Below are 25,430 nucleotides of genomic sequence, written 5' to 3'. Positions count from 1 at the left end.
CCTTTATCTAGCAATCAATCCTGCTGGCCTTCTGCTCCTTGTTATCTCTTGAGAACCTCCATCCTGAGAGTCATACTGTCTCCAAGGGGCTCTTTCATGTCTCATCACCCATAGCCTCTGGTCGCAATGGCCTGGCTATCTCCCTGCAATGACAGAGTCCCTGGAGCCTGCAGTTCTGTCTCTGATCTCCCTCCTGCCCTTCCACGTCCTTCCTGCCATTGTATCACACATACCAAAACCTGTCTGGACAGGCAATTCCCTCCCAGCCTGTCCCCCAACCCTGAATGAGGACTGCAATCTGGGACTATTTTCTGGGGCTCCTATGTTTGCCTAGCAGTGGGCCTCTGCTCCCACGGAGCCACCCTGAGCTGTCCTGTCAAGTATAGATATTCACACTGCTGTCTCTGAATCCCAGAATGCTGACCCACCTCAAGTTTTACCCACTGTCAGGGTTCCTGCACCACATGTGTCGGGGACCCAGGGGTATAATCCACTACAAAAGGCAAAGTGTCCACCAGTTATTTCTCCACAAAGAATTTTTATTTGGGCTTGTCAGAACCACTGTGCTCACTAGGGTCTGTGGCCCAGACCCTGCTGTCATAGGTCATAGGCCAAACCAGGAAGGGATACCAGGGCACCGCGGGTCGCTGCTTTGCCTCTGCTGGGGTAGCTCCTCTTCCAGAGGGTCTGGAGAACTGGGCTCCTTCTCTGGAAAAAGATCTGGGAAAGTGAAGGTCTGCCCATGGGCCTGGGGAAAGAAACAGGGGCTTAATTGAGAACTAGAGGGTAGCCTTCCTATCACACCCAGGGACTCAATGCTGGGCTGCTAATGATCTAGGACCCTAGATGACAGACAACAGGATGATGAGCCGCCAGTGTCTCTAGGCAGGGTTCCTGCTGGGAAAACAAACACCTTGCAGGCCAGCCCTCCAACCTTTATCTATCACCAGCAGGCTATTAGCAGGACAATGGCCCTTTTCATGGACATTATCTCTTTACAGGGGTCTGCACCAACCCAGGGCTCATTAGAAGCGGTCCAGCAAAGGCCCATTCACCAGGCAGCCGTGGTGGAACTGGGGGCAGGAACTAGGAGCAGAAAAACAGGACACAAATGACGTCTGGTGCCATGCTAAAACTTTTTCCATCCAAAATATCTAAAGGCCTTCAGCCACATTAAAGGCCACCCTCCTCCAGGCTCCAAACTTGGCAAATAAAATGCACACAACATACACAGAAACCTACATACGCAGCAGTCTATAAATCAAGCCCGGCTTTGCAAATTAACTGCTTTTACGTCTTTCACTAGAAGTTCAGTGTGTCAGCATGGCTGAGTCCCAGCCTGGCGCCCCAAGCACACGGGCCAGAACTAGTGAAGGCCCTGGAAAGGAGAAGGAAACCATCTCTGCAAGGCTCTAAGGGCTGGGAGGCTCACTTGCAGCCTCTGCTAATATCTCCAAGATAAGAGGTGTAAGAGGGAGGGGACACAAAAGAGCCAATTTAGAGGCAGACACCCTCCTGCCATTCCCTCTTGTGTCAGAGGTGAACAAATAGGGAATTCTGAATCTGGGACCTTAGTACATTCTGTCAGGAGTGTATACTTTGGGGCTGGGCATGTAGCTTAGTTGGTAGAGCTCTTGCCTAGCTCCCATGAGGTTCTGGGTTTGATCTCCACACACATAAAACTTGGTGTTGTTCATGCCTGTAATCCTAGCATAGAGGAGGAAGGAGGAGGAGGCACAAGGATCAAAACCTGAAAGTCATCCTTGGCTACACAAGGAGTTCAAAGATAGCCAGTGCTACTGGAGACCATGTTTCAAAAGTAAAATGGGAGAGGCAGCAGCTTGTAAGCAGAGCTGATTGTCCATCCAGAACTCACTGCCTTTGATGACAGATGAAGCCCAGAACAACAACTTACGGCCCAGAGATAAAGACAGCCTAAGCAAGGGGCCAGGGGGATTTCAATAGAGCAGATGTGAGGGACCCGCATCACCATCCATGGGTACCAGTATGAAGACTATCTCTAAGAGATAATTACTTCATACTTCAGAAAAAAAATGTAGCCACCCACCCTCTAAGGAGGGAGAGCCGGTTTTGAGGGGCCCAAGGCAGGAAAGGAAAAAAGGCCAGGGAAAAAGTGGAGAAGGCAGTCCTGACTCCAGTAATCCTAGGGGCCCCACGGGCCATTGTTGGGCTGGACTGTGCCTGCCCATAGCATTTACTCTGGAGCCTGGGGCTCATGGCCTGTATGCAGCCCTCAGTCAAACACCATTCTGTGTAAACATGGTCAATGCTCTTTTTGTTGTGTGGGGACTGAGAGCTTGCTAAGGCTCCCTCCCCACCAGACCAAAAAGATGTTTATCAGGTTCTCGGAAGAAAAATGTGGTCGCCCACCACGTGGGACCTGCCTTTCCCCTTCCACACTCACAATGAGCTCTCTCTCTTCTCTCTCTCTCTCTCTCTCTCTCTCTCTCTCTCTCTCTCTCTCTCTCTCTCTCTCTCTGGTTGCCCCTTCCTGAACCTCACAACGCAGTTACCAGAAGCCCCCCACCCCTAAAAGATGTACTAAGAAGACAAAGACAGCCTTTGCAAATACAACTAGGAAGTCCCAAACACTACCCATTTCTAGGCTGGAGCCAGGAAGGAGGTGCGTTACAAATCTTAATTCTGGTAGAGGAGTCTTGTCTAGTGGGAATATGACGGGCCCCTCCATTTATCACGATTTCACAGAGGAAGGTAGACATGCCTGGTGGCAGCTGCAGCTGCCAGATCTAAGAACTAGTGAGTCCAGCTTTCATGAGTGTGGTGGGGATGAGGAGGGGAATGTAGGGGCTCAGATGTCTCAAAAGCCACTTGTAACCATAGCTGTCTCTGAAGTGACTTGTGGCAAATACCAGCATATGGATGTGGTCCCACAGGCCGTGACAGAGACAGATGGGTGGATTCAACACCCAGCTCACAAATACACACACAAGCCTTCAGAGGGCCCAGGCCTTCTTTTCCCACCTGCATGGGCTGATTTTATGCACAGCAAATATTAGGCCCTGTTTAGAACAACTGTAGCTCTTTTTTCAGCAAAGCTGCCTCCCTCACAGGATCTTTGAACAAACAGCCATGCAGCTCTGGCGGGTGGGAGGAGCCCATTCTCAATAGCATGACTGCCATCTAGTGGCCGGCTCTGAAGGCCGGGGCTCCCTGGAGGGCTGTTTACACTGAAACTGGAGAAATTGAAGGAAGACCCCCTGTGGGGTTCAAGCAGTGGGGGGCTAGTTAATGGACCCTGCCGAGTAGAGTCTTCCCTGCAAGATTCCCAGAGGTCAAAGGGGATTCTGTCCCGAGACTGAGACCAAACAATACTTGTGGTTTAAAATTTGGTCTCAACAACAGTGGGTCCAGGACAGAGGCTCCATGAGAGAGCAAGTTTGAAAATGTGGCTCTTTCCGGGGAAGTGTGTGTCTTATGAATAAATGCCTAGACTAGAGGTCCTCTCCCAAGACCCCAGGGAAGGATGAGGTGAAGGGGCTTTGGTGCCTATACTCACAGAATCATTGTCATGGCTGACTAACAGAAGAGTGTTCACATACCCCAAAGATCTCAATCTTTTCAAGGGCTCCCAGGGGAAAAGAAACTCTGCACCTCGCCAGGTATCCTCACAGAGCTGTGGCTTTTCACATTCACCCTCTGATTTATGTTTGTTCCAAACACAGGTAACCAAGGCATGGGCTTGTAGCACAGAATAAGAAATGGATTTACTGAGGTCTACAGAGATGATCTGCGGAGGTGCACTAGGACCTGGGCTCCTCCTGCCCCAGGTCTCCAGGTCTGGGCTCTGGTCAGGTAGAGTGCATTGCACAAACAGCCCCGGGACACAGATGAGACAGTGAGCAGAAACAGAGCCAATGGTCTCACTCACCAGCTGCACGTAGGCCACTTTGTAGTCTGGTTTCTTGATCCTCACATTCTTGTGATCCCTCCTCCTGTTGGAGCCTGTGAGGGGACAGCAGACCAGACCCTGCCTTAACTTCTGGCCCCTGAGCAGCCCCACAATCTAGAAACCATTTTCCAGTAAGGCACAGGATATCATCTGGAAGTGGAGTGGGAAGTGGGGTTTCAAATGGCGGGCTGAACACCAGAGAGGGATCTCAGACAGACATCCCAGTAGAGCCACTAAAACCAGTTTCTCTGTTTAAGTAAAAATAGTCTTTGAGCCGGCTGGTGGGGGCACACACCTTTAATCCCAGCACTCAGGTGGCAGAGGCAGGCAGCTCTCTGAGTTAGAGGCTAGTGTGGTCTACAAAGTGAGTTCCAGGACAGCCAGGGATACACAGAAAAACTGTCTCGGAGAACCAAAACAATGACAAAATGAAGTTTTTGAAAATAGAAATGGCAACTGAAGATTTTAAAAGAACAAAAGGGATTTCATTGCTCTCTGGTAAAATGGAGATTCTCTAGGAAAGGCATTTTTTAATTTTTTAGTAGGGTAGCACTACTAGCCAGCCCTGGGCACTCATCTGCCACTGATGGACTATGTTAGGATCTACTACAGGAGGAGACTGTGGAAGCCTATTGGAGACCAGCTCAGGCTGAGGAAGTGGTTCTAAGGAACAGAGGACATTTCAGGGTCACAGCTAAATGTGCTGGGGACCTTCAATGAGCTACAAAGAAAGAGGCTAGGCAAGTCACCCAAGCCCCTCAGGCCTTTGTTTCCCCTCATGGAGAGTCTGAAGACAACATGAAGTAGGCAAGGGGCTATCTCCTGGTGGCAGGCCACTAACACAGGTACCCACCATGCTGCACCCGTGTGCGCACAGCAGCCACGGGAACATTGTAAATCTGTTCAAGGTAATTCCGAAGGTCCACCCTGGTCATCCTGGATGAGACAAGAAGAAAACAAGTCTGAGCTAAGCCTAGAGAAAGACGGATATCTTACCCAGGGATAAGGGTGAAAGTCCAAGGAGCAGCTGTGGCCAGGTGAGGCTGGCGCCAGTGTTGTCCCCTCCAGACAAAAGGATGAGTTAAGAGTGATGAGGGTCTGATTCCCGTCAGAATTGTTTACTTGGTCCTCTCCACCTGGAGATCATCACCTGGAGCCAGCTGGGCTCACCCTGATAAAATGTAAGATATCAGGTCCGGAGCCAGGCTGGGCTCCTATCTGTAACTAAAGACTTGCCCCTAGGGTCTATGAGACAATTGCTGCCAGAAGGGCTCTAGAACTTGGGGGACAAAGCCCATGGTGGCTTTCAGCACAACTCTGGCCACCATAAGCTCCTGGGTATGTCTATAAAGCCAAAGAGACCCTAACCCAGCTTCTACAGGGATCTATTCCCGCCCCCTGACCCTTCTGGCCCAGCTGAGCTGGTCCCTGAGGATTTTAGGACTCAGAGCAGTACAAGCAGCTGGGGTTGCACTGAACCTTCCTTAAAAGGGGGTACATGGAACTGAGTAGAATGAGGTGAGGAACTCAGAGCTAACATTCTAGAAGCTCTGCAAATCTCAGCATGCTCCAACCCAGCCTCCGGGGACTCCTTTCCTGGGAAAAGGATGGAGGCAAGAATTCAACAAATCTCAGGCTTTCTGTTAAGCTTTCCCCAGGTGGAGGGCGAGCCAGGAAGCCAGCCAAGAGCATGCTTACTCTTTGGCTGCCTGAAGCTCTGCAAACACCAGGCCCCTCCACCATCCGCTGAGCAAGCAAAGTGGCCCCAGGTCTTTCCACCACAGGAAAAGGCTGGCCCTGGGGAGCTGAGCTAAAAAACAGGACAGGACCCACATCCTGGAGGCCACTCCCCAGCCCCTGAACTCCTTTGGGGCTTACTTACTCCATGGGGATCCGGAATTGCACAGTATCTTCAGGCTGTGCTGTACCAGGCCGCACCAGCCGAATGAAGAAGTTAGTTCGAAATACACGAAGCTGAGGGCCACCCAACTGGTAGAGGGGGTATCTGCTCAGGAGAAATTAGGGGATTAGGGTTACACAGTATGACATACTCATGTGTCCACTCAACACCAGCAGGGTCAAGGCAGGGTGGGGCAGTTATACATAGGACCTGTCCCTACTGCATGGTTTCATTAGTATGAGGGCAAGCAGCTTCCCAGTCCTTGGCCTCCCTTCTGGATGCCAGGGCTACTGACACTACAGCCTACCTATAGAAAGGGCAAAAGGGCAGCTAAAAAGAAAAGAAACTAACAAAAACAGGAACTGAGGTTCATAGTTATGGCATGGTAGCAGAATAATGGTCCCAGCTTGTAAAACTCTAAGAACAAGGAAGGAAGGACCTCGTAAACAGGGCAGTGGTGGTACTCAGCTTGGGATACCACCTCTTCCAAAGGCCTACTAATTCCTGTTTCTGGGTGTTTCCATGGCCAGCCCGGTCACTCTCCCCCACCAGCACAGAAGGGCCCATGCTCCTTGAGAGGGAGGAAAACAGGCTGGGGTTGGAGAAAACAGTGTTTCCAACATGATGCTCTGAGCTGGCAAGGCCTTACTGGACTCCTAAAACTACCCAAACAAGCAAGATTTGGCAGGGTAGCCAGTTTCCCACCATTATTAGGACTGTAGACAAAGCAGAATCTCTGCCTGGTGGTCTTGCACACCTCCATGCCCACCTGAGCAGACACAGAAGTGGAGAGGAGAAACTCAAGGTCTGTGGGATTACTAGAGGCACATAGTTGGGGGGGGGGGGCCAGGTGGAGGATGGGTACACAGGACCTCCTAGGGTCACAATGATAACCGGAGGTGTGGCATGTGGGCCAGACCTGGGAGGACTCAGCCCTTTGATAGACTGAATTCCATGCTGATCTAGCTTTGGAGAAGTATATACTGGCTCTCCAAGTTCAGGGAGCACCACACCGGAAGTACCAGGCTGAGAGCACCAGGGGAGTTTCAGGGCTGAGAAGCAGGTACCTGAGTTTCACATGATTCCCAAGGTAGCATGGTGGGAGCCTCAGAGGCAGGCCCCATTGCTAAATGTTTGCCAAACCCAATGGCTCATTGATCAAATCCATACATTGTTAGCAGACCAGTGGCCTAGAGATTGCTATCAGTGATCTGGCAAAACCTCCCTGAGAGGGCCTTGAAGTCTGTGCCTGTAGGAACAGGCAGCCAAGAGGGCAGGGACAGAAAAGGGAGGGTTCTGAAAGGGGATACAGAGCCTTGATTTACACGTCCAAGTCAACTGTGCTACCCAAGGGGCTTCACATTATCAGTAGGGCCCAACTGTGACATAGCATGAAGATAAAACTGGGAAGACCTTCCTTAGGATAGAAAGTGGGAGCAGTGTTCACTAAGACCCCTAGTCTCTGAGTCTTCGGGATTAGGGCCTGAGATCTGAGGCCCTGAGACCACACTGAAGTGGTGAACTATTTGCAAATTTCTGTTCTCCCTAGATCTGCCCTTGCCCACAAACTCTCCCAACAGACTGCCAGGCGCATCCCAAGCCTGGTGACTCCCCTTGGAAAACTTGCAGCCTAGTCTTGGTCTCAGGACCCTCCCTGCTTCCACCCTTGCTGCTCTTCTGAGGCCTGGCCTTTTAGGGTTCCTGTAACTTCTTTTCTACTATTTTTTTCCACAAGCACCCCAAACAGCATATCTCAAGTGAACTCTTGGCTCACTCTTCTCCTCACTGGGAGCCTGGTTCCCCACTGGTAGGCTGTAACTTGTCTGCCAGAAGCTCAGGTCTCATCCCTGGTCTCATCCTACCTCCACCCACCCATCACCCATTCACGCATAGGTCCAACCAGCACCCTGCAAAGCCAGGGGATGAGCACTTAAGCTGAACTAGATTGGCCCTGCCTCACACTAGCCTGGTTCTGAGGTCCCTGGTCTCTCCCAGCCAGTCTGCAGAAAGAAATCACAAGGTTGCCCAACAGGCAACTCCACCAGTCCTCTCCCCTTCTGTGTGCAGGGTCCCCTCAAACTCTGCTTCCACGAGAACCCTCAAAACCGCATTAATGCTCAACCTGGGGCCACCCAACCAGTGGGTCACGTGTTTCCGGCTTAGACTGTGGGAGGCCAGCAGTGCTGGCCACGTGGAGACCAGTGAATGTAGCAACTTTTGGGGGCTTGGGCCAGGGGTCCTGCAGGCACTGGCTGATCCCGGTTCAGCCCTGGCTGTCTGCCAAAGCGGGCCGTAGCCAGAGGCTGTGATTGACAGCCAGGACACCCCCCCCCCCAGTGGCCCTGCCGCGTGGACCCTGGCGGGTTTCCCGCCGCGTGCGGGCGCCTCCGGCTTCCGGCCCGGGCCCCGCACCCATCCGACCTGGCCTACGCAGCCCGTTCGGCCGGGCCACAACTTTACTCACAACACATTCCGCGCCATGGCAGCCGCACCTCCTGGTCAGGAAGGAGCGACGCGGGCCCCGCACAGCGCCCGTGCTGGCACAGCGCCCCCTCGCTTCCGGAGGCCGCGCTACCCTCTCCCTGCACCGCAGGGCCCCGCACCTTCGGTGTCCCGCAAACCCCACCCCACCCCCAACCCCGCACCCGCAAAGCCCCGCCCCAACGCGTGCACCGCAGGCTGCTTGCGCACCGCCGCCAGCACAGTGCACCCCGCCTCTCAGCCTTACCCACAGTGCACAGCCCCGCCCCTCAACCGACCCCCGCAAAAAGGATGCGTTCACACTGTACCCGTTTGACCCACCCCGACTTGTACACCGCACAGAATCCTGCATACCACGCAGGATATAGTGTATAGGTGTATAGTGTACCTCCCTGCTCTTTAGCCTGTAAGCACCACACTTTGCCATGAGCAGTTCCGCATCTCTGCACTGCTGGCTGGTGGATTCTACAAAAGGCAATTACTGTCCTATTTCCCCATCCCAACATGACCCCATCAAGCACAGTCATGCACCCTGTACCCCCAGATCTACTCTGTGAATCTACTCTGTTCCCTTGCTGTAGGTGGCCCAGCAGTACCTTTGTTTCCTCTCCCCTTTTTCTGGACTGGACCCAACCACCCCATGAGGCTCACCAAGGCCTGGCCGTCCAGCCCCCACCCTATGTTCCACAGCCTAGCCTTTCTCTAGGCTCTGCCAGCCCTTTGTCCCCTTTCCCGCATAAGCACATCAGAAGCTACACCCTGCCCCATCCCACATAGGACCCTAGGCCCCCTCAACAATTCAGTTACAGCCTGGCCAGCAATCCTTTGGGCAGCAGAGATGGGGAAGGGTGGGGTGGACTGGACCTCCTGTCTGAGATCTAAGGCCCCTCTCCCAACCCGGACTGGGTTGTTTTCCCTTCCAGGCAAGACTCCCAGGACCCCCTCCTTTCTCCTTCCCTCCCTTTCTTGGCTGCCCAGCCACATTTGCAGCCCAGCAGCCCTGCATACTCCCTGTCCCAGGAGCCCCTGGCCACACCTCCTCCAAGAGGCCACTAGCCTCCCAAGGCCTTTCTGTTCACAAGTCTTCAGCCCTGCAGGTCAGAGACCCTCTAGCTTGGCCCTAACTAAGGGACCCCTTGTCCATAGCTCTTGTCCCGACTTGGTGGTTATATATCTCATGTTTCCTGGCCAATCCCTCCCCATAGGTTCTTTATGCTGCTTTCCAGCTCCCTCAGTCCTTGTAAGTTTCAATCTGTACCCCATAGCAACACAGTTGTCTTTGGGGTCTCAGGGAAGTAGAGATGGGTGGAGATGTCAGGCACATTGGAGGAGTCCATAGTGGTGGCTCTGAAAGAAGCATCTATAGTAACTCGTTTAGTGATAAAAATGACCATTGGGATTACCTAGGATGAAGGAATTAAAGGTGCATAGTGAGAACAGATCCCTGCTCATACCCGAGCCTCCTGTGTAGTGATACAAACTGAGTGTGGTTATGGCCCAGCAGCAGATGATATTAACCTAGCCTGAGTTTTGAAGCCCCTCTCTCTTCCTCTCCAAATCAGACTTCCCGCGTTTTCTCCAGCTTCTACCGTCACTCGTTCCTCAGTCTGACTGGACTGCCCATTCCACACCTCCTCCAAGAGGCCAAAGGCTAAAAAGGGGGACACGAGGACCAGAAAAGTACAGGGTTTTCCTTTCCTTATCAAGGATTGTTGTTAGCCATATTTAAGATGGGCTCAGGGTTGTAACCAAAGTTAATTCAAAGCTGGCCGCGTCTGCTAGGGAAGAGACTTGGTAGACTGTGTTGGTCAGAGAGATTGAATTTAGGTTCACCAGGTTTGGAAGCAAGCACTTTTACCCAAACTGAGCTCTCTTGCTGGCCTGCTCTAAAATTAGGTAGTCCTGAGACTCCCCCTGTGAAGAAAGCATTCAAGTGTGAGGTGACCCTATATGAGACATATAGTGTACATAACTCTAGGAGAAAAAAGACTCCCTAAAAGTCAGGAGTAGGGGGGACTAGGAATGAAGAAGCTGCTGAGCAGGGAGATGCCACACAGGCCTGTGAGCTGGGGTCCTCATGGCCTGGAAAGGAAAAAGAGAAGGTCAGTTGCTCATCACCCTTGGGGGTGAAGAGCAACTGACCTTAGGTCACATTATAAAAGAGAACATTATTGCCACTTCAACTGCCTAACCCAAGCCTGTCCCACCAGGATTCCTCAATTCCCTTTTGGATGTAAGTTTCTGGGTGAATGTCAGGAGACTTTAGGATTGCAAAATGGTCGGTGTAGGGGAGGACTTCAGGCTAAGGATACACCTGGTCCTCCCAACACCATCACAGGAATCCCATTCTGGCCCATATGTAGCAGTTGTGGCCTCCGAGCAAGCCGAATCGCCAGCCCTTGATAAACCATGACTTATGGAGCACATCTGTAATCCCAGCACTTGGGAGACCAGGCTGGCCTTGAATTCAGAGATCTGCCTGCTTCTGCCTCCTGAGTGCTGGGATTAAAAGTATGAGCCACTACTGGCAGTTTGCTTTCTAATCTTGGATCAGACCTAACAAATCTCATGCTATGCAGAAATTCTCTCTCTTGGTTCCCAGCTTGTCTTCTCAGCCTCCCTGTAGTTATCATTTGAAGAAACAAATTAATAATAATAATAATAATAATAATAATAATAATAATAATAATAAATTCCAGCTTGACAATTTGTTTTAAAGAATATGCTTTTAGTGTTGGGACTAATAAACTCTGAATGACCCCAAACCATGAAGATTTTCTTTTGTGTTCTGTGTTTTTTTTTAATAGATTTTACATGCTGTATAGGATATGAGCTCTTTTAATATTCTTTTATTTCCTCTCTCTCTCTCTCTCTCTCTCTCTCTCTCTCTCTCTCTCTCTCTCTCTCTCTCTGTATCTAGATATTCAATTGTCCTAGCTAAATTTCTCTAAGAGGCAGTTTTGCATTCAGTTGTGTTTGCACCTTGTGTCAAAACTTGGTGACAGATCAGTGGGTGCAGGCGCTTGCTATGAGAGCTGACTCCCTGAATTGGATTCCCAGAACTCACATGGAGAGAGCCAACTCCCAAGGGTTGGCCTCTGACCTCCACATAAGCACTGTGGCGTGCATACTCTCCATACAAAATAAATAAGTACATGCAATAAAAATGGTTTTTTGTTTTTCCAGAAGTCCTGTGGTGCTCATCTCCGGAGCATCTTGTCCCTTGATCTATTTCAGTGTTTTATACCAGTGCCACCCTGTTTAGAGTTTTAGTTCTCACAATGTGGGCACTTTGATTTTATTGTTCTTGTTCAAGGATGTTTGGGCTGTTTGGGGCCATTTGCGAGATTCCGTCCACAAAACTGTCACCAGTGATGATGTTTACAGGGGACCTGATCTACAGAACATTGTACGGAAACCCTGGTGCTATTGTAAAGTATGCATGCATTCAAAGATTGGGCCAACGGGAAGTTTTTTAAGAGCAGAAAAAGGGAGCCATTTACGTAAGCTCCCAGGGAACAGAGTTCACCTGTCAATCTTGAAGGGCCAGGGGCGGCTTTGGCGCCAGCTCCTTGGTGGAGATACCCACAGGGTTGTGTTCTGTCCAGAGTACATTGTAGGCATTGCTGCAGGCTTAAAGAATGTTAAAGATAAACTTTGTTGCAGAAATCTGTGCATACGTGCAGAGCTGGTGGGGGTGTGGAATGAGAAGGAATCTCTGGTGGGCCTTCAGAATGTGCCTGAGAAAGTAGTTATCTCCGTCAGTCAGGCAGGAGGTCTTTATTGCTTCCCGGCTCTCAAGTTGTTTGGACCCTGACAAGAACAATTTTATCTCAGTCTCAGCAGGTTTCACCATGGGTTTAAATTTTACAATCTCCAGTTAATTTTTACAAATTCAGGGAGAACTGAACTGCTTATCAACATGAGCCCCCAGCAGCCCCATTTATCCAAGAATGTCCTTCAGTTCTGCTTTTTGCTTTTCCAGATATTGGTATCTCACACTGTCATAACTATTTTTATATTCCTGGAAAATGGCATCTTGAAGATGTCAATGCCAGACCATTCCATGGAGATAAATTTGATCTTGTGTATCCATCTTGTCTCTTGCAACTCTACCAGACCCCCTATTTTCAAATTTTTCTTAAGATTTTATCAGATAAGATGCCTGTGTTATCTATAAACAAAAATGCTTGCAACTTTCCCTTCATGTCTGCAGCTGCTTCTCCCAGCCAGATTGCCCAAGTGAACAGGCCAGATGGCCTAAGGGAGCAACCCCTTTGGAGAAAGCAAAGGGACACAGCAGGGGTCTGGGGACAGCTATCCCAGGGCCCCCCGCTGGTTCTCAGCAGCAGGGTGGACTGCCTTGAACCTCTTAGTGGGGTCTGAGAGAGTTCTCCACACCACTGCTGAGAGCTACTCTTTTCTCCCTTAAGTCAGTCAGGAATGGTTGTTTACTAATGTCATTTCTGAACCTTAAAGAGATGATTGTGTCAGCTGGGTGGGGTGGGTTTGTAATCCCAACACTCAAGAGGTATGGAGGCAGGAGGACCCAGCATTTGAAGCTAACCTAGACTGTATGGTTAGTGCAGGCCAGTCTGAGCTATGAGAGAGTCTGTCTCAAACAACAAAAAAGATCAGCTTGTGTTTCTCCCTGTTGAGTTCCTCATATACTGGGTCGCTTTGGTTTTTTAATGTTGCAGTAACTGTTCACTAGTTCCACAGCTGATCACCATGCATTAGCCTTTTCATGGAGAGCTGGGTTCTGCTGGCTAAAATCTTAGTCTTATTTGGGTTTGGGGAGAGGTGGTGCACACTGTTGGTTTCTTATGATATTGCCTTTGTACGGGATAGTCTGAACTCATGAAGTTGGGAAGTACTCTCTCCTCTTCACTTATTCTTTTAAGAAATGTATATAATGGCTATTATCTCTTCTTTTAATATTTGGTCGTATCTTCTAGAGAAGCCACATGGCCTGGGAGTTTGGGTAGAAAGGCTTGAGTCCTTTCCTGGCAGCCGAGATTTCTCTCCCGCTCCCACCTCCACTCCAATCACATTGGCTGAGGTTGATCAGTTGTACTGATCCTCTAAGAACCAGGTTTGGGGTTTCTTGATTTTTCTCATTGCTTTTTTGTTTCTAACCGGCCCCCACCCCCAGCTTCCACTTCCCTGCTGGATCATTTCCCTCCTCCAGCTTCCTTTGGTCTGACTGTTTTTCTTTTTCTGCATTCTGAGATGTGAGAGCTGAGATCCCCGGGTCAAGCCCTTTCTCAGTTTCCCACACAGGCCCTCGGCGACAAGCGTTTCCCCCGAGTGCCTCCTGAGTGGCATTTCTTAGCCCCCAGCACTGGGGTTCATTTTCCTCCTGTTCAGAACACTCCCCAATTTCCTTGTTGAGTTTTTTTTTTTTTTTTTTTTTTTTGTTTAAAAGTATGTTATTGAGTTTCCAAATACTTGGGGATTTTCCAAGGATCTTTCTGTTATTGATTTATAATTTAATTCCATTATGGTCAAAGCACATACTTTATAGGGCTTGAATCCTTCTCAACCTATTAAAGCTGATGTAAAGGCCCAGAACTCGGACTGGTGTGGGTATTTCCTACACACTGGGAAGAGCATGCCTGAGAGGGGATGGGTGACCTGTGACTGTCATGCAAACTGAGGTGGCTGTGTAGTCAGGTCCACCCTAGGCTTGCTGACTTTCTGCTCACGTGTGCTGTTAATTATTGGGAGACAGTCACTAAAGTGTTAGACAGCCAGTCCTTCTTCCTCACCCCTTCCCTCTCTGAAACAGAGTCTTTCTATATAATCCAAGTTGGCCTCACACTTCCAATCCTCCTGCCTCAGACTGCCCAGTGCAGTGATAGTCATGGAACACTGGGCACACTGCAGCCTGGCTCAGCTGAGGGTACCTTTATTCTTCCTTTCAGTTCTCTGAAAATTTGGTATTTCTTTTAAACCATTTGTGTCTACATTTAAAATATGGAGGGGGCAGGTCTTTTGCTGTTGTTGTTGTTTTTTATTATTAAACTTGACAAGCTTGATTTCCCCTGCCCCTTTATTTCTTTGCCAGTATGAAACAGATTCAGATCTATTAAAAACATTTTTCTTTCAAATTTATTTATTTTTATTTTATATGTGTGAACGTGTGCCTGTCTTTATGTTTGTTCACCCAGTGAATACAGAAGAAGAATACAGTCCCTAGAAGGCATTCATTCCCCTGGGACTGGAATTAAAGATGACTATTGGGTGCCAGTGGCTGCTGGGGAATCAAACAGGGGTCCTCTGAAAAAGCAGCAAGTGATTTTAACCACTGAGCCAGTCTCTAAAAGGGTTTTTTAAATAGCAACTTTAAGCATAGGGTTAGGAAAGAAAAAAGAAGAGCAGAAGACACAGCCAGGAGCATGAGCACGAACCATCCTAAGACACATTAACTGCTTTATCTGTCACGTGACATCCAAGGGTCACAGCCGAGCACTACAATACAGCGCAATACAGCACCCCAATATGTGGTACTGGGATTGACCCTAGGACTTCATGCACACTAGGCAAGCATTGAATGCTTGAAGCCATATTCCCCACCCTCATTTTGCAGCCTGTTTCTTACCTGGGGTATTTAGATAAATCCCCTAGTTTTGTTTTGTTAGAGATGGAAGTCAGGGCCTTGTGCATGTTAAGCACACATTATGTCTATGTGACCCTGCCTCCTGTGTGGTCAGGACCATGTTCAGCCCACAGCCTTCATAGCTGCTTGTTTTGTCCCATGGTCCCCCTCCCCAACTAACTGCCCCACTCCCCGTTCCACATCACATTGATTTGAACTTGTGTTCATCTCTTTATGCCTTTTTTTTTTTTCTTCATGGCCTTACAGCTGTGCTCCCTGCAGTCTGTCTTAGTGAGTACCTTGGGGTCTCATTCAGCTTCACCCCATTTGCTTTGGCCTGATGACCCCTGCCCTGTATGCTACCTTTCTTGCTTTGTTTCTGCTTGATGGGTTTTATGGGACCCCGGACATCCTGAGTTTTGCCTCAGCAAGTGCCCAATATCTTCACATTTCTATAAATATTTTTGAGCTTTGTAGTTGATAGACTGCATGCCCAACACACACACGAAGCCTGGATTTGATCTCTAGCAGTGTAGAAACTGAGTAAGCAGGCTGTAACCCTATCTCAAAACACACAGAGAGAGACAGGGAGGAGGGGGGCGCAGAGCGGGGGAGTTGGATCCTTCAGGTCTTGTTTTTATGATTTCTCACAGGCAGGTCTGGAAGAATGTTCAGCTCTAGGCCAAAGGTCCTCAAGACTTGGGCAAGGTTTCCCAGACCCAAGACCTGTGAGCCTGCAGCCCTCTGCCCTGGCTGGTGGGAACAGCCACCATTCCTGGGCATGGGAATCTGCAGCACACAGAGGACTGTTTCCCAGGCTTGTGTTGGCCCCAACCATGCTTGCAGGGCCCCAGGTTCTCCCACTGTGCAGCACTGCCCTGCCCCCTCTGAGTCTGTTTCTTGAACTACAGTTACCTCAGTTCCTTAGACCCTCAGCTCAGCTCTTTCACTCAAGTATCTTGGGGCTCCACCTTGCTCCCTTCCTGCCTGAGGCCTGGGAATTCTCTCAGGGAAGAGAGCTGGGCAGTGAGAGGCCCCCTAGATGTTTCCTTTGCGCAGGGGTCATTGTCTTTGCCAGCTGATGTGCGGCGCCCTAGACACCATTGTTCCATGGCTTTGTGTCTGTTTTGTTCTGTTTTGTTGGCTGCTGCAGGCAGGCGGGTAAATCCGGTCTCTATTACTCCATTTTAGCCACGAGTGGAAATATGACTTTTCATTTTGGTGGACAATGTTTTGATATACAGAAAATGTAAAGTTTCCCAGCATGTGGGCAGTGGAGGCAGGAGGATCAGAAGTTCAGGATCATGTTGAGCAACATAGTGAGTTTAAGGCCAGCCTGGGCTACACAGTGAGTTCAAGGCCAGCCTGGAATACAGGAGACCCTGTTTCAAAAACATAAATTAACTTTCAAGAGGAAGAATCTACTAACCTCTTTGTCCTCCACAATCTGTTTGCTGTTGTTGGTTTGTTTTTAAGCTGGGAAAATGTTTCTCAGCATGAAAACAGATAAAACAGATTTTTCTGTACTTCTGAATTTTCAGTTTACTTTTAATATTATTTTATTTATTTTTTGAACATTTCATATATGCATGCGTTCAACGTCTCTTGCTCACACCCATCCTGATTTTATTTTTAACAATTTTTCTTCTGCTGAACTTCCTAACTGCCTCCCTTCCCTAGAACCGAACAGGAACAAAACTCCCATTCTCCCTCTTTCTTTCCCAATTCATATTTTATTTTCTCATCCTTTTCTGTTAAACACACCCCCTTCTCCCCAGGGCTGTGAACCCCCTGCAAACTCCCTGTGTTCACTGTTTAACGCTGATAAACACTGTGGGAAAGGGACGGGTGCTACAGTCAGGAGAGCAGAGGGCACGTAGGCATGGCCAGCGTGTCCCTGCTGAGCTTGTCACTTGGTAGCCGGGTGGTCTGGGGGCTCTGTGGAGACTGGCTTGAACATCTGTGTGCTGTTCTTGGACCCCAAATGATGGTAGGGTCCACTTCCTTGGCTATGAGGGTCACAGGAGACAAAGACCAGGGATGCTTTGTGCAGTCTCAGTAGGCAGGAAACATACCTTATGAAACTGGACTCTGCTTTCTTAACTACAACTTTCTATTTTTTTTTTTTTTCTGTATTGAATTTTAGAATTGTCACTCCTCCGAAGGCTGTCTTATCCTCAAGAACCCCCTATTACAATGTTGGTTGATTCTAAACTCTGAAGCTCCAACCTGCCATCCCAGCAGGTTTGGTTTGGCTACATAATGAGTCCAAGGCCAGCTTAGACTGCAGGAGACCCTGTCCCAACAAAGAGGCAATCAAATAGAAAACAATTTTGTTTAAAAACTCTGGTAAACCATACAGTATGCACTAATTTGCCTGGGGAGGGTGGAGGTTATATAAGAGTCCAGTTTTGTGTGCAAAAGCATAATCTTTTTTTCTGTTTTTATCTTTTCTTCAAGTTTCATTTTAACATGTTTTAGTAGTTTGAATTTTTTTTTTCTTCTGTAGACCAGAACAGTTCTCAAGAGGATCATGTCTAAATACTTTTATGTCTTTGATTGCGGCTGTTGTTTTTATGATATTTTTTTAATGGAAACTTTTTTTTCCCACTTTTCTGTATCTTCTGGCTGGTTGCTGGTGGAAAATAATAAAATATATTGATTTACAATACACATTTTGCATCTGACTGCTCCCTGAACCCCTCATTCATCCTGAGAACTCTTCCGCTGGCTCTCTGGGGGCCGCAAGAATGTGGTATTTTGGTCTCCTCCTTTCCAGAAGTTATACATCTTATTTCCGTTGAACATCTTTTCGCATTGTCTTGGGTTTTCAGACCCGGGTAGAGCAGTAATGGCAAAAGCAGGCATCCGTGCGTGGTTCCTGCCTGAGCCGGGGGCTCGGGGCTTCGCTGGCTGGACAGACAAAGATAGGGCTTATTTATAGCTTTCCCTGGTTACTGCAGTGTTTGTTCTGTTTGCTTGTGAATGTAAAGATAGACTTTTTGCGATGTCCTTCCCTTCATAAAAATTAGACTTTTTGTGATGCCCTTCCCTCTATAGAAATTAGACTTTTTGTGATGTCCTTCCCTTCATAAAAATTAGACTTTTTGTGATGCCCTTCCCTCTATAGAAATTAGACTTTTTGTGATGCCCTTCCCTTCATAAAACTTAAGAGTTTTTGCGATGTCCTTCCCTCTATAGAAATTAGACTTTTTGCGATGTCCTTCCCTTCATAAAAGTTAGAGTTTTTGTGATGTCCTTCCCTCCATAGAAAGTAGCTATTGAACTGTTTGATTGTTGAGATGTACAGAAGGCGTAATTAAAGCAGGAAAAGCCTCCACCCGCCTGTCCAGTGCTGGTGCAAGGCAAGGAACGTGAGGAATGCACCCTTAGGCTCAGTGTGGCCCCTTGGCCCTCACGTCCCCTCCTCTGCCGGGCTCTAGGGACCCTTCATCTAAATTCCGCTGTGCTCAGCAAGTCTCAGCACATAGGATAAATTTTTTTTTTTTTTTAGTTTAGTTTAGGTTTATTTATTTATTGAGCTTCTGGGGCTCAACCCCAGGCCTTGCACATATGCTCTACTACTGACCCACATGCAGCCCAGCCTAGCCCTTAAATATAAAATGTTTTTTAACTTGTATGGAGGTGTCTTGCTGCATTCCTCTTTTGCATGCTGTTCTTCATCCAGTATGTACCTCTGGGTTTGCCTTCCTGTCTGAGAGCTGTGGGCAGGTGCTTGGTAGTGTGGAATTCCTCATGACTAAAACCACACCTGATCTAATCTTTGACCCTTGGTGGGTAGGTGCTCAGAATTCTTTCTTTTTTTTCTTTTGGCTCTAACTTTTGGTTTTCTGAGACAGGGTCTTATTGTTTAGCCCAGGCTAGTCTTGAGCGTACAGTGTTGCTTAGTCTTGCATCAAGCTAAGGATGTTCTGTACTCTTTCCCAAATGCTACCACACTCAAGACTTCTGCTTCGGTACATTTGCCACCTCCCCCCCCCCCCCCCCAGCACTGTCTTGGGTTTTCTTTGGTCGATAAACAACTTATTTTGGCAAGATTCTCTGCTCAGCCACACTTCAGCCAGGCCCCTGCACTTCCCCCTGAGCCCATCCCTAGGCATTAACAAAGAATCTTGTTAGTCAAGTTTGTAAGCTCCACATCCTGACACCTGAGCACCCCCTGGCGTCTGGTCAGGGTGCTCCTCATCCTCCAGGCACCTTTCTTTGTCTCTTCTGTTAGATAGGATTCACCTTGCCACAAAGCCTTGAGTCCCCAGCCCACACCCCATGGGTCTAACTAAGCCTGTCTCTACCCCTGTGTATGGATCCCGAAGAGTCCCTGTGGCTACCACTTTGGTAATTTCTCTTTATCTGAAGACTGGAACGCAGGGCCAGTAAATAGCTCTAAGTCCCTTGAATGACTTTCAACGAGGAGATTTATTTTTATATTTGCTCCAGAACTGTCCTGTGTGTCTTTTGTTGGATTTATTCTTATCGTATTTTTGAAGCATTTTCAATTTGGAGGCTGACAAAATGGCTCAGTGGGCAAAAATTCTTGCCATGCAAACCCAACAACCCAAGATCTCCAAATATCATGGAAGAAGAGAACCAACTCCCAAAGGGTGTTCCCTGGTCTCTCTGTGCATAACATGGCAGGCTCACATGCACACACCACACGCACAAATAATAATAACTTAATTTTGTAAAAAATAAAATTTCCAAGGGGGGGGGCTATATTTTTCTCTGGGGAAGGAGACAAAGTCTCACTATGCAGTCTGATCTGGCCCCCATGATCCTCCTGCCTCAGCCTCCTCAGCTACTAGAATTCTCAGACCACCATAGCTGTCTCTGGACAGTATCTTTAAGCCATCCAGTCTCAGCTCTGCCCTAATCCTAAGGAGGCCTCCATTGTTCTATCTTGCGCACTTCTGACAATTCAGAACCCTTGGTTCAGCTGTTCATAATGATAACGGAGGTTTTTTTTTTTTTTTTTTTTCCCTGCAAATCCCTCTTCAAAACATTCCTTTATCTCTTCTCAAGCTGACTAGAACATCTGGTCTGTTTGAAGTACAAGCTGACGTTCTTGCTCTTTTGCCTTAATATTTTTATTGTTTGTTTGTTTTTTGAGACAAAGACTCACGTAGTAAAGGCTGATCTCATCCTGATTAGCTGAAGATAACCTTAAAGTTCTGATCCTCCTACCTCCACCCCTCAAGTGATAGGAATGGAACCCAGGGCTTGTATTTGCCGGGCAAACATTCTAACAACTTAGCCACAGACCAGCTTTGCCTTACTGTTTTAGTTTTTGAGACAAACTCTTACTCTGTAGCCCAGGCTGGACTGGAATTCACTATGTGTGTAGCCTAGGTTTGTCTTGAACTTACAAAATCCTCCTGTTTCAGCCTTCTAAGTGTGGAACAGCAAGTGCTCAGCTTTTACCTATTTTTGTTTGTTTGCTTTGGTATTTTTGATATATTCATTCTCTCTCTCTCTCTCTCTCTCTCTCTCTCTCTCTCTCTCTCTCTCTCTCTCCCAGACTGGTTTCAAATTCTCAGCAATCCTACCTCAGTCTCCCAAACTCTGGGATTACAGATGTGTATCACCATGCTGGGCTTTTGTTTGGTTCTTTATCTTAAAAGGAATATTCCAACCATCCACTTCCCAGGGTTGAGCTTCCCTGACTCTCCTACTGGAACCATCATGTGTTATCTTTGGTGGTGGTGGTGTTTCATTGTACAGCCCTGACTAGCCTGGAACTGTATGTGTACACTAGGCTGGCTTCAATTTCCCAGAGATTCAACTGCCTCTGCCTCCCAAGTGCTGGGATTAAAGACAAGCATCGCCATGCTCAGCTTCCAGAATCGTAGTGTGTGTTCTGTGCTACTTTTCAAAAACTCTTGACCTTGCAGCTCTGGGGGTCTCATGCATGCTGAATAGATGCTCTACCACTGAGCTGTGTGTCAGTCTTCAACATGTCCTTGTGGCCTTTTCACCATTTTTATGTCTTGTGAACTCAGATCCCATCATTCTGGCTTCTGATGTGAAGCCATCCTTACTATGGGCAGGATATTGTTTTTAAAAGTGCAGAGCTGGGTTGGCGGGAAAGATTTAGCCATGGTGTCAGCACTTTTCTAGAGAGTTGGTTTACTCAGGGTTTATTCTTCACCTGGACCCTGTTTTGCAAGGCACATTTCCCCTGGGGACTGGGCTGTTTTTCCCGGTTTCCAGGTAGATTGCTGCAATCTGTTTGTGACATTCTTGTGGGCAATTAAGTCTGGGCCATCTCTGCCGTTATAGCCCTCTTTCCGGGTTCTCATTATCTGTACCTGTCCCCTCCGGCCACTGAACTTTCCATCAGATATCTGGCAGGTGACACAACTCACCTGTCTCTCAGACCAGGTTTTTGTCTCTGTGACCTTCCCCATACAAGTCCCTACTTATTAACTTCTGTTTATCATGGTCTTCTCGAGTCTCGATTTCTTGTTAGTTCTTGGCTGTTCTGTGAATTTCTCAAGTCCTGTGTGTAACTTGTGTACCTATCTGACATGGAGGCTGTGCTCTCTCTTCTAATGTAAGCAGAGGGGCCCATGGTTTATCCTGTGTCCCTCCGGTCCCCTAGCACCATGATCCATTACCCTTCAACCCTAAGTCTTTCCTGCTGCCCTCTAAGACTTCCTCTTGGGTTCAGAGCTATTCAGCTCTTTCCCAAGACACAATGTAAAATCCCCTCCTTGTTGGGTTGGGGCGTCTCTGTTCTGCCTCTGTTGGAGTGTGCTTTGGGTCCTAGGCTGAGGTCAGCCTTTGGGAGTTTCATGTGCATTCCTGGCCTGTGGGAACAGCTCAACAGCCTCTTGTTTCCAATCTCACACACCTCCCAACCTTTTTTTTTTTTTTTTTTCCTTAATCCTCCATTACTGTGAGTGGCATGCTTAGAACCAGGGCTTACTGGGGTTTTCAGTTCCCCATTCAGTTCTGAACCATAGCCAGCTTCTGGTCCATGGAGCCCTCCTGCTCAGGGTAGTGGCCTATTCTGTTCCCAGCTTAGCCATTCTGTTCAGGCAGTTCTGGGCTGTGCAGCTGCCTTTCAGAACAAGGCAAGGACATGAGATTGGTTTCTGGATCCATGGGTCTCAACACTCTTTGTGTTAATTTTTCCGACTGTACATTTCTGGGGAAAAAAAATCTTAAACAGTGCCCAGTCACACTGGGTGTAATACATACAGGAGGAGAGTGGCTGTGTGTGTATGTGTGTGTGTGTGTGTGTATGTCATATATGAATGGATGAAGACCTCTGGGCCAGGGTGTGTGTTGAGGTGTGTTCATACATGTGAGACTGCATTTGTGAGGGTCATTTGTACGTGCATGTGTGGAGTTTTGAGCTATGTTGGTGTATGTGTATACTGGGTGTGAACAAAGATGCTGTGCTTGGTCACACTTCACCCAGTCTGCCTGTCAGCTGTTCTGTTCCGGAACTTCCTCATACAAAAGAAGGAATCTTGGGGCTGGAGATATGGCTCAGAGGTTAAGAGCACTAACTGTTATTCCAGAGGTCCTGAGTTCAATTCCCAGCAACCACATGGTGGCTCACAGCCATCTGTAATAGGATCCGATGCCCTCTTCTGGTGTGTCTAAAGACAGTGATGGTGTACTCATAGAAAATAAATAAATAAACCTTTTAAAACAACAAAAATGAAAGAACCTCACTACTAAGTAAGGTCAGCAAGCCCCTCTCCTGACACCTGAGTACCCTCATATGTTTTTAGGGTGCTCCCTATGGGTTGAGATCAGATTGTGTCCTGCCATACATTACTCTGTACTATGTACATTTAAAAACTTTTAAAACTTATTTTGACTTTATGTTCATTGGTGTTTTGCCTGCATGTACAGAGAGATGTAAGCCACCATGTGGTTGCTGGGAATTGAACCTGGGTCCTTCAGAAGAGCAGCCATTGCTCTTAACCCCTGAGCCATCTCTCTAGACCCCTGTGTTTTTTTTCCTGAAGACAGGATTTCTCTGTGTAGCCCTGGCTGTCTTGGAACTCACTTTCACAGAGATCAACCTGCCTCTGCCTCTAAAGTGCTGGGATTAAAGGCTTGTGCTACCACACCCAGCTTGATTTTGTTTTTCTAAAGAAATTAGGCTGTGCGTTGCCATGAGAGATTATATTTTATATGCAGTTTTTTACTCCATTTAGAAGATGGGGGTGGCTATGTGCCTTGGTGGACACAGGAATGGTACCATCTGCCCAGCACCACACAGGACACACGGCTGGATAAATAACAATCTCTGGAGTAGAAAGGGTGTTACCCTAAAAATGTATTGGAGTGAATTGAGACTGTAGGGGCATACGGGCATATTAAATTTATACCAGAGAAACCAGACCCAAGAATTCTTAGACCAAGAAAAAGATGGACATCTCTCACCCAGACTTCATAAAGAGATAGAGACCTCGTACAAGGATGGATGGCAATGTCCTCTTTGCTCCAGTCATCCAACCACCCAGTGTGTGTGTCTATGTCTGTGTGTGTATCTCTCTGTGTGTGTGTGTGTGTGTGTGTATCTCTCTCTCTCCTCTCTCTCTCTCTCTCTCTCTCTCTCTCTCTCTCTCTCTCTCTCTTTCTCTGTCTGTGTATAGAACTGACAGGGAGAGAATATCTAACTGTCTCAGGGACTTTTCTCAGTTTGGTGCCCACTGTTGATGGCTTATTCAATTGCTATCCCCCTGTTCCTTTGTCTGGACCTGCCATCCATCTACCTACCCATTGGCTCATCTGGACCTAGCCCTGTCCTTCACTTCACCTCACTCCTACTGCTCAGCTCTGACCATAGAGCAGGCCCCATGTTACAGAAACCACTCCAGCCTCTGCTTTAGCTCCGTCCTGCTCTTTATCTTATCAATACAGAGACACTTATAGTAGCCCTAGCAATTTCCCAGTTTTGACTTCTCAGGACTCTTTGAAACTTCCTGCCTCTTTAAACCTTTGTAGCCATTATGTTACATGCATACATAGATAGAGCTATAGATAGATAGATTTACTGTGTGGTGTGTGATCTGAGAGTCAATATTAGTAATTAAGATTGGAATGAAAGAACCTGTGTTTGCCATGGCCAGGCTATCAAAAAAAAAGCAGGATTATCTGGAAAATGCTGCCATTGAAATGGCCTTACCTTGTGAATATACTGCTATGAATCAATACATCCTGACATTGTGGAAAGACACAAACATGTTTGGCTATGTTTCTCACTTAGCGTATTGAGGATACCACCCAAGCAATGTCTAATCCCCTAGCCTGCCTTCAGCAGTATCATGGGAGGTCCTTCTTAGCCAGAGTTCTATACCCTGGTGTCTGAGTCACTGTCCATTCCTGCCCCTTGGTTCTATGTCCCCTGCCCATGACAGACTGGCTGGGCCCATCTCCACTGCGAGCTGTGCTGCTGGCCTTAAAGCTAGTTCAATGTTCATAGAATCTTCTCCACTGGGCTGCAGCCAGGGTCAGTGAACAATTTTTTCTTTAATACTGAGAACATGCCAGGCACAGAGCATCCAGCTATATCACCATACAGTGTATTTACAGCCCTTTGTGTGTGTGTATGTGTACCACAGGAACCAGAGCAATGTGTATTGGGGTACACACCCAAATGGGGTCTACACCACCCTCTGTTGGGGTGCACACACAGATGGACTCTCTCTACCACTGTACGTGTTGGGGTACATACACAGATGGGGGCCACACTGCTGTCTCATGGGGTCCATGTACAGATGGGTTACATGTGCTCTCTGGAGGTTGTATGTTGCCCTCAGGGGCCTGGTGAGAGCTGAGTACACTCCCTGTCTTTCATTCAGGGACTGGCTGTGGCTGCCCTGCCTCCCCAGTCTTCCTGGAGGTGTCTGTTCACAAGCCCCTTCCTCTATGAATACCTCGCTGTGCAGGGCTCCGCGTCTTGATCCAATTTCTGTGATTTATATTTTCCATAATTCTATTTGGTCAGGACTTTCAAATTTATTGCACAGTTGTGTTCTGTGTTCCCTGTAATATAGGAGAACGCTGTTTGCCGAGCTTGCTCCCTCGTGGGAAACGTGCTTTCCTGCATTCCTCTCCCCCCTTGATGTGCTAGCTGGAGCTCCCCTCACCTCCCCCCCTTTCGGGGTGTCTGCAATGTCTCCAGGCAGCCAGCCTTCCTCCCTAACCCTCCCGAGGCTGGGCTGTTTCTTCTTTAAACAGTGCTTTTTTTGGGCTGCCCAGGCGGCTTTCTAACATGGAGGGCTTGCTCTGGTGCTGGAGACAAAGAGGGTCTAGGAATAAAACGCCTCTTATAAGAACAGCTACAGACCAAATTCTGGAGGTGCATTGGGGTGCAGCACTGTGTGCAGTTAAGCCATAGTTGCTAACAGCAGTAAGATACCTTGAGTTTTCCAGGGCTGTTCTGAGGTGTGCTCCCATGATGCTCCTGTCCTGTAGCACTACCTCCCAACTTCCTTAGGTCCCTTATGCATGATAACACAACACATAAACAG

At 48.1% G+C, this 25,430-nt stretch overlaps 1 protein-coding gene across 2 annotated transcripts; it reads right to left on the bottom strand.

Moving 5' to 3' along the window:
• Positions 1-518: 518 nt before the first annotated feature.
• Mrpl23 (mitochondrial ribosomal protein L23) lies at positions 519-8,438 on the bottom strand. Of its 2 annotated transcripts, none has more exons than XM_034494770.2 (5): positions 8,296-8,438; positions 5,814-5,936; positions 4,785-4,867; positions 3,911-3,984; positions 519-748 (listed from the first exon to the last, which is right to left on the bottom strand). In XM_034494770.2, the coding sequence occupies exons 1-5, from the start codon at positions 8,310-8,312 to the stop codon at positions 605-607; spliced, it is 441 nt and encodes a 146-aa protein (XP_034350661.1). In that variant the 5' UTR covers positions 8,313-8,438; the 3' UTR covers positions 519-604. The 2 variants fall into 2 exon arrangements, with proteins under 2 accessions (XP_034350661.1, XP_076769911.1); XM_076913796.1 differs by lacking the exon at positions 8,296-8,438 and adding an exon at positions 7,954-7,963.
• Between the last annotated feature and the right edge of the window lie 16,992 nt (positions 8,439-25,430).

The sequence above is a fragment of the Arvicanthis niloticus genome, chromosome 1 (genome assembly GCF_011762505.2).
Source record: "Arvicanthis niloticus isolate mArvNil1 chromosome 1, mArvNil1.pat.X, whole genome shotgun sequence".
Taxonomy (NCBI): Eukaryota; Metazoa; Chordata; class Mammalia; order Rodentia; family Muridae; genus Arvicanthis; species Arvicanthis niloticus.
The sequence above is the reverse complement of the archived record's forward strand: the minus strand, read 5'-3'. Positions and strand labels throughout refer to the sequence as shown.

Bases quoted from the DNA above. Each gene is read 5' to 3' on its own strand.
- Mrpl23 (XM_034494770.2), bottom strand. The intron at 4,868-5,813 runs GTAAGTAAGCCC...TGTCTCATCCAG, and splicing joins CAATTCCGGATCCCCATGGA to GATGACCAGGGTGGACCTTC. The intron at 3,985-4,784 runs GTGGGTACCTGT...GTCCCCTCACAG, and splicing joins GCGCACACGGGTGCAGCATG to GCTCCAACAGGAGGAGGGAT.